This window comes from Equus quagga, chromosome 9 (assembly GCF_021613505.1).
Source record: "Equus quagga isolate Etosha38 chromosome 9, UCLA_HA_Equagga_1.0, whole genome shotgun sequence".
In the NCBI taxonomy this organism is placed as follows: Eukaryota; Metazoa; Chordata; class Mammalia; order Perissodactyla; family Equidae; genus Equus; species Equus quagga.
In genome coordinates this window covers 90859196-90867930 of record NC_060275.1, presented here as the reverse complement: position 1 = coordinate 90867930, position 8735 = coordinate 90859196, and the positions used below count along the sequence as shown (strand labels likewise).

General features: G+C 46.2%; 1 protein-coding gene across 1 annotated transcript in view; it reads left to right on the top strand.

The window, feature by feature from the left end:
• The first annotated feature begins 350 nt into the window (after positions 1 to 350).
• Positions 351 to 8735, top strand: part of EGFLAM (EGF like, fibronectin type III and laminin G domains) — a 173043-nt gene continuing 164658 nt past the window's right edge. The window contains exon 1 of the mRNA XM_046672151.1: positions 351 to 1003. Coding sequence (XP_046528107.1) covers positions 907 to 1003 — 97 coding nt within the window. The 5' untranslated portion in view covers positions 351 to 906. The remainder of the gene's footprint in view (positions 1004 to 8735) is intronic.

Below are 8735 nucleotides of genomic sequence, written 5' to 3'. Positions count from 1 at the left end.
TGCCTTCATCTGCCGGGAGGGGACCTTGCTCCCCCGCGCTGGGCCCTAATCTCCACCCGGCGTTTCCAGCAGAGTGACCGGGCCTCAGCTCTCCATCTGCGCGCCTTAAATCCTATTTATCTTCTTAGCGCCCCAGACCCAGCCGGCCCCGCCCCCTCTTCCTCTTACCCTCCCCCACTGGCAAATCACAGACCCTCCCCTCCTCTCTGCACGCCACCCCCCCAGTCCCTTAAGTGCTCTGGACAGACCAGAGCAACGTTTGGAGGTGTTGGGAAAAGTCTTCGAGCTAGGGGGGAAGCGACCTGGAGGGGCGCGGCCGGAGGTGGGGACAGGCAGGGGAGGGGGAGGCGCCGCAAGATTTCAGGGTCAGGATCACGGCAGAGGGTCCCGGACTCGAAATCACCTAACTCTAGCCCTGCGTCTCTAGTGGGTGAAGTCGGCCCCTCCTAGCGCCCTAATCTAGGTCACCAGTGGGGAAGGGCTGAGCTGGGGGGTCGCTAGAGGGGGTGATGGGCGGGCTGTTTGCCCCAGAGGACGAAGAGTAAATAGTCTCAGAGCCTGCCCCTCTCACTTCCATTCGATTGTAATTCCACCCCCTGGTCGGTCGAGCCTCCCTCCCTCCCTCGGCCAGCGGATCCCTCCCCGTCGGCTTCCTTTGCTGCCCCCGCCCCCTCGAAAAGCCCTGCCGCTCGCAGCCGGCTTCACTCCCGCACGCTGACCTCCCGGCTGCTGTCCTGCCTATTTGAACTCCTCCATCGTTCCCGGTCCATTCCGGCTCCCTCAGCCCCCCGCCTCCTCACTCAGGTCAGGGGATCCGTGGAGGCCGCGGCTCTCACGTCCCCCAGGAGACGCCCTTTTCCCTGTGCGCCCGGGACTTGGTGAAACTTTGCAGGCGCCCGCGGTGAAATGGATGTAATCCAAGGCGTCTTGCTCCGGCTCTTGCTCCTGGCTTCCAGTCTCAGACTCGGTTCTGTGTCGCTCGGAGCAGCTCTCCGAAAACCAGGTAATGCGCTCGCGCGCCCGGGGGCACCACGCCCGGAGCGCCCGGGTCCGGGTCCCTGGCGAGGACGCAAAGCGGGCAACGCACCGCCTCTCTCTCCCCTGACCAGCGTCAGCTGAACTGGGTTCGTTTCTGCCCAGAGCCGAGAAAAGACGCGAACCTCGCCCTCCCCCAGCCCAGGCAGTTCCAGGGATATTTGTTTCTTAAAAGCATGATCTATTTTCCAGACACAGTAGAGATGGAGGGCTGTGTCTTTGACCACAGAGAATTGAGAGTTGAGGCAGAGATCATGCTGTCTCAATTACAGAGGACTGTAACTGTGCAAGGGAAGTCAAACAGCTCCTCCTGTGTCTCTAAACATCTTATTGAATTCATATTGTCCAGAGCCCAGCCATTTCCTGTTAAGTGTCTGAAGATTTGTCTGGAGTCCCCTGCCCATCTCCAGTCGTGCCCACGCACGGTGTAGGGATGTGGCCTTTGCTGTTATGATCCTCTTCCACTCTGTGGCCGTTTTCTCAAAAAGGAGCCCCCAATGGGTTAATTTTCCCGTGTTTTGAACTCCTGTCTTTGCCCTGCGATGTAAACAAAGATGTATGGGATTGTGGGCTCTAGCAAAGAATTGGAGAGAACTGGAAACACAATAACTTACATTTCCTCTAGGTAGGTAAAAAGTCTTCGTATATTTTTGTCTACTTTGATTTGGCCTGCGTTGTGAGATTATTCAAAGTAGAACACTCTAAACGATAAAGTTCTAAACATTGTTTCCCAAATAACGATTTTTATTCTTCTTTGCTGAGCCTATATTTAGCCTTCTGAGAAATCTGTTTTTTCTTAGTTTACTTTGTAAGCGAGATTGTCTTATGGGATTAATTATATCTTAGGAACAATGGAAAACAATATAACTTTATTTGAATGCAGTCTGAAAAACTTTGCAGAAAGCGCAGTTTAGCTTTCTATAAGAAAGAGACAAACCAGGGGAAATTTATCAGAGGGCAAAGAAAATAATCCTGCAGGTTCCCATGTGGCTGCTTAAATATTTTCACTGCTCAAAGATCTCTCCATTTGGAAATATGACTTGTTGCCTTTCAGCTCTGGGAGTCACCCTCACTCTTCCAGCCATATCTTTTATCACCTGTGCCTTGCTACCTGCCTTGGAATTTAGAGTTATTATCATAATTTGCAGCACACTTAAATTATGAGCTATTCTATTTCCACTGTTCATTTTGGAGATAATAGCAGCAGTCCAGGGTAATATATTAAATTATTTCTCTTCTTCTATGCACACATACACAGATCTTGCAGTATTTCAATGAAGGGCTTCTTTCTAACTTTGCTCCTTAAGATAACCTCATCATGATCAATTGGATTCTGCTGGTTTATTCACATAACACCATCAAGTCACCATTTTTGAACAATGCATAATTATATCTATAGTTAAACGTGAGCCGTGTATGTAATGTTCTTTTAAGGATAGATTTCAATCCATTTAAGCAGAATTTTTTTTAAAAGTATCTCACAAAGTGTGCTGTATAAAACTGCTCATATGGCTCACCATATTTCCTTTCTTATTTTTTGTAGTTCCTCTCCTAAAAATATTTTCTACCTCGTTCATCCAGGGTCTTATTCTGATATCCATGCCATGAATATGTCTTGTTGGCCTCTTTGATTTTATTTGAAGCATAGATAGGGTTTTGATAGTGGAAACTACCCTTTAAATAGTTTGCCATATTAAATACATCAAATTTGAGGTACAAGGATTATTTGGACCAGGTTCAGCCTAGAAGAGTGTTTCATTCCTTTATAATTTTATCCAGACACTGGCTTTCAGGTTAGAAAGCTGCTCAGATTAAAATGACAGCTACTTCATAAACTTCAGGGGAAAATTTCCTCCTGGGCTCATTTACATCCCTTGGAAAGACTAGTTTTTGATCCGGAAAATTGGTCCAGATTAAAAACTGAATGTGCCCCGCTTGGCTCTGATGTGAACAGCAACCAGCTAATTTATAGTCTTCCCCAGACACCAGCAAATCTTGCTAGTATCCATATGGGAGTTTCTTTGTACCTTGTTTCCTCAATAGAAATTGGTTTGTGTGCAGAACTTTGAAGGTAGCGTGGCCACCAAGTACACGTACTGGAACAGTCCTGTTTTATTTGAATGACCCCATCTCTCTCCTCACACTCCTAAATCCTCTTTTGACAAGTGTAGCTTGCTTGGAGAAGTCTTCAGTCCAAAATCAACCTGAAAGTTCCTCATCCCCACCTACCTTGGGTGAGAAAAAGTCAAGTAACAGCTTCAATTATGAGTACTTTGGGTCCAGCATAGGCAACCTTTCCCCCTACCCCAAGATAGCTCCATCTTCTGTCATTGAGCATTAATAAAGAAACTTCTCTATTTCCTGAGACTCACAAGAAAGGACATTTTTCCAGTTAGGTCAAATTAAATAATAATAACTAATACTAATTAAATGCTTGCTACACTGTTCTAAGAAGTTGACGCGTACTGATTTATTTAATCAACACAACAGCTCTGTGACATGGGTACTTTATTAACCCTTTTTAATTGAAGGTGAAATTGTAGCTTACAGAGATTAAATATTTCACCCAAGGTCTCACAACTAGTATATGATAGAACAGGAATTCAGGGTCTGATATTCAGGACCAGAAACGGAGTCCTTAGCAGCCCTGTCTTGGAGGGTGTCTTTCTCCGGCCTGAACAAGGGAGCTCCCATGAGACAGAGCTAGGCAGAGGGTGTTAATGGGATGGGTGTGGGGAGCCTGTTCAGTGCTGTTAAACATTTGTACAGGGGATTATGCCCAGGCCTCCACAGATAACAGAGTGTGAATGATACTGAGATGGAGTTCTGGAAGCTATTGTCTACTGACCTCATCCACAGAATCAGGGGGTGTAACCCTCCAGGGTAATGATGAACAAGGTAATGATGAGCCACTTGGTTTCTCTTGTTGAACTCCTGGGGGCTAAGGCTTGTGAAGGCATGGGGGGAGGGGTCCACTAGTGTACCTGGAGGTAGAAAAAAGACCTTCCGAAGATCAGTAGGGCATTGGACACTGTCATTTCCCCAGGTCTTCATGGAAACACAATTTGTAGGATATCCTTCATCCCTTTTCAGATTACAAATTAGAATCATACACCTGGAAGGAAGTGAAAAGTCCTCATTTTACAACTGAGAGTGATTAAGGGAGCTGCTCAAGTTAACATCAGAAGCTGGACTGGAACTGGCACCCAGACCCTCTTGAGTGATCTCCAGCTCTCTTCCTTACCTGGAGGCTCACCAGGAAGTGCAGGAAGGACTGTTGTGCTTCTGATGTGGGACAGGAGGAAGGGAAAGGGACACCCAGACTTACCACTGGAACCGGCACGCCTCAAGCCACGCATATGTCCATAGGCAGATTGGTAACTCCTGGCGTGAGTTACCTCTCCGGCACAGAGGGGGGGGGGGCTGGAGGACTGCACAGGGGTCCTGCCTTCCCTCCTGCCTTTCCAGTTTGCCTGAGCTCCCAGGACAGTGGCACAAGGTCAGGTCAGGGTTCACAATCCAGGGTTTTCCCTGGAGGACCTTGGGCTCCACAGTCATCCTTAGAGAGATGCAGCTCTCTCATCTTCCCTTCCCGCTTCCTCAGCATTTCTCTACCTGTAAAATTGGACTAAAATGAAGATCCAGGGAAACTCAGAAAGGAAAAACAAAAGACTGGAGGAGCAGAGTTAGCTCCTGGGCAATGTATCTTGTTGGTTGTTGGTGGGGAATACATGCACTTCTAGAAGGTTTCTTCTGCTAGTGTGAGGCTGAATGGCTAAGGGATTAGGGGTCAGGGGTCAACCTGTTCTACTTCCTCCACAGGGGGCACCCTAAACGACCTGGTATTTCTAAGAGACTGGTTATGTCCTCACTTATAGCTCTCAACCAAGTCCCCTTGCCAAAGCATGTATTTTGGGGGAGCTCATCTCTTCTGGGTGTCCCTCCTTCTTCTTTCCCAGATGACTGTCCTCTGCCAGGAGGCTGATCCAGATTGTCTTGCTTCTTGGGGAAAACTGGAGATCACGAAGGCCACCAGGGACATACATGCGTAGTTCAGGCACTATGACGGAAATATTTTCCTCTGATCCTTCATTCTATCAGCCCTTCTGTTTGCTTCCACATCATATCTAATCCTTATAAAGAAGCCCCTGTCTTTTTTTCTCTCTCTCTTTCCTTTGACTCTCTATGAGGTAAAGGGACAGAGAGGTCAAGGTCAGGGGTAAATGCAGTGTAACATGAGGTGGTGCTTGTTTCTCAGAATTCGTTCTCATGGAAGACTGACTTGGCCACAAAGGAATGGAGTGGTGTGTTTTGCTTTTGTTTCCTATCCTGAGCCCAGGGCTTTAATAACCTTAGAATTCTTTTGGGAGTAGTTGTCCATCTGTTCATGCGTTGTGATAGCTCAAAAGTAGTCCAGAGCTAGATTTCTGGAAGACAAGGACTCAAGCATCTGAAGTGCAGTGGGACCTCAGCTTCTGCAGGGTTGTCCTGTGATATCCTGTCTTCTCCCGCCTCACCCACGTGGTGAGTAGGACTGTAGTTTGTCCCAACTGACTAAATGAATGATGCGATGTCTTAATTGCAAGAGAAAATCTTTTGAGCTGGTCATGACCCCTGCCACTTGTTTTGCTCATGGCATGTCAAGCTGCAGGTATTGGAAATGCGCCTGCTCTTTCAAGGATAGAAAAAGGGAACAAGTGAGGAGATGCTGTAGAGCCTAAAAGGCAGTTTGTAAGGAACTTCCCCCCTCCCCCCCCCCCCCCCCCCCCCAAAAACTCTTCTTTGATTTCACTGGTTTTGGACTCCGTTTTGGAGAAGGACCCTGGAGTGTGGCTTCAGCGTCCTGAAAGGAGCTGGAAGACCATTTGCGCCTTTAGAGAACCCGTTACCTCATGGGATCCTGGGGGAGGGGAGGGAGAGACTCAGGTGAAAGGCAAATCAAATTTCTGCCAGCGGAGGGCGCACTTTCCAGCGATGGCTAAGCGCACATCTGACCCCAGCAGATCGCAGGTCTCTGACCCAGACAAGTAATTCTTGGTCTTGCATGTGGGTAAGAATTCTTGGAGTGCATCCCAGACACCCATCTTTTAAACAGGGACCTCAGGTCCCTTGATGCAGGTGGTTCACGGTCCACGCTTTGAGACCTGTGAACAAAGGAGAGTTTGGGCTCCTCCCACCGCCTCCCTTACGTTGTACCTCCGCCTCAGGTACTCTCTCCGACACCGACAGTCTCCATTTAGTTCATCCACACCAAGTGGGTTGCTGGCAACAACACGTTGCCCTGGGCATCTGTATTTTAACCAGAACAGCTCTGTGTTTAGATTCTCCGCAGGTTTTCCGAAGGTTGGGCTTAAGACTTGTGGTCCTCTTAGGCGCCTGAAGTGCATCTCTTCTGAGGGGGTCCTCATCTTACTCACCCTGGCTTCCCCAGTCCGTTCACTGAGAGATGGCTGCACGAAGGAGGGAAACCCTGCAGTAGCATTAACAAAAAGCCAGGCTGAACTTTAGATAACCAGTCCCCTGGCTCGCATTTCCCCAGACCCACTCCCTCCCCAGGCAGCTCCTTCTTTCAGCCTCCAAGGCCGGTGTCTCCAGGCTGAGCAGGGAAGGCTTGGGCGAGAGCACGGAACTCTGATATTTGGCAAATTTGGGTTCAAGTTCTGACATTTTTTAAATTAGTTACTTGGTAACATAGAGCAAGTTATATTAGCTCTGTAAGCCTTGGTTTCCTCATCTGTAAAGATAGGATAAGGAAAGAACCTACCATTTAAGGTTGCTAGAAGGATTAAATGAGGTGGTTCATATACCAAGGCATTAAAAAAGATTAGAAGCCTCAAGCTTATTTGTTATTTGTTTACTCTGGGCAGGAAAAAAAAAAGAGAAGAATGTGTGTATTTCTAGGCATCAGAATAGTAAACACAGGCACTCACGATTCCATGTACTTTTATCCTTTTCCATACGTGTTGTGTGATTGGTAACATATGATTTAATTGGTACTGAGTTGTCAGATTTTCAGGTAAATTAACCAACAAAATCAGAAAGATTCTTTGGTCAACCACACATCTTGATTTTTGGTTTGGAAAATGTGGCTGCAAGGTTTGTGGCCTCGCCTGAATGATTTCCTATGAGAAACAGTCCCCCCAAGGGTGATGGAGGATGACTTTTGCCTGGTAATTGTCTTGGGGAAGGTTTGCAGGGTGTGGTAGGGGGGAGCATCTGTTCCTGAAGGAGGTTTATCCAGACTGATGTGTGACTGGCAGTCGGTGACAGTGAAGCTAGAGAGCTAAGAAATGGTTTGAGTTTGCTCATTCATCAGTAGATTGGAGTAATTCATGAGCCACTACCAGTGACACAGAAAGACAGAGACCAAGCTCAGTGTCTCTTCCTTTTCCTATTAGTGATTCTAGCCTTCCTCAGCTGTAAAAACTCCCTACACACCCCAGATAACCCCATCAGCTTATTTTCAGAATCAAAGGAAATAAAGCAGATTAGTGCTTTGAAAGAGCTGAAGTGCTCCGTAAAGATAGGATATTATTATCTGACAATAATCTTAGTAATTATTATTACCTTAACCAACCAAACCAACCAAGAATACACTTTCTGAAGCTTTGATCTCATTTCCAGTCTCTTGCTCCCTACTCCCCCAAAGACACTTGAAAATTCTTTCTTCATTTGATTCTGCAAATCCTCAGCAATTTAAATCTTAACACTTGTGTTTGCTGACAGGGCACCCAAAATCCCGAATCAGATTTAATGCAATGTAATGCTATTTATTTTTCTTGGTACGATATGTTTATATTAGGCAGTTAATGGTTTACATTGTGCAAAAGGAGTTGTATCAGCAGGCACTTTTCCATAACATCTGGGCAGTTGGAAACAATACTTAAATACAACCTGAGTTTAAAGCCTCCCTTGGATAGATGGCTAATTTTATTGATCTAATCCTACACTTAGGAATAGGTCCCAAGATCCTTTGCTAGTAATTCTTAGAGTGAGCAGAGAAATAAATAAAAAGAGTGATGGCTGTGAATTAGATGTCTGTTATATTGTTTGTAATTTATTTTTTAAATACTTCAGTATAGTGTGTGAATTACTGTAATCTCTACCCTAAGGATGCTTAATTAACACTTGAAATAATCCAGGATAGAAGGTACTGCTCCGACAAAAGAGTCTATTTGTATTTTAGTCTCTCAATGACTGTGCCATACCAGTGGCTTCACCTCTGTGCGAGCCAGGAATCCACACTCCAGGGCTGGTAGTTACCACTTGAGGAAGTTGACTATGAAGTCCACTCTCAAAGGTGACTTGAAAAATACTTCAAATGATGTTTATCAAAACTCCAGGCTGGAGGGTTTGTTAATTAGCATAGGTTGTATTAGAAATCATGTTTTCATGGGCAAAATAAGTGGTTAGCTAGAAAGATTGTACATGTCCCTCTATTTTTGCATGGACAAAGAATGAAAATTCAGAAGCCTAGCAGTCAAACTGCTTTGGTGTTGGGCTAGTGCGCCATTCAGTCCTCTATTTCCCTCATTTAACAGTAGACTCATTTACCTGTCCCCCTAGATGGTTTGCTGACCCTGCCGTCAGAATTTTGGTGTATCAGCCTCAGCAAGGTGCTTGCTGCTGTAACAAAGAACTCCAAATCTCAGTGGCTTGACACAAAATTTAATTTCCGTTTACTCTTAAATCCAAAGTGA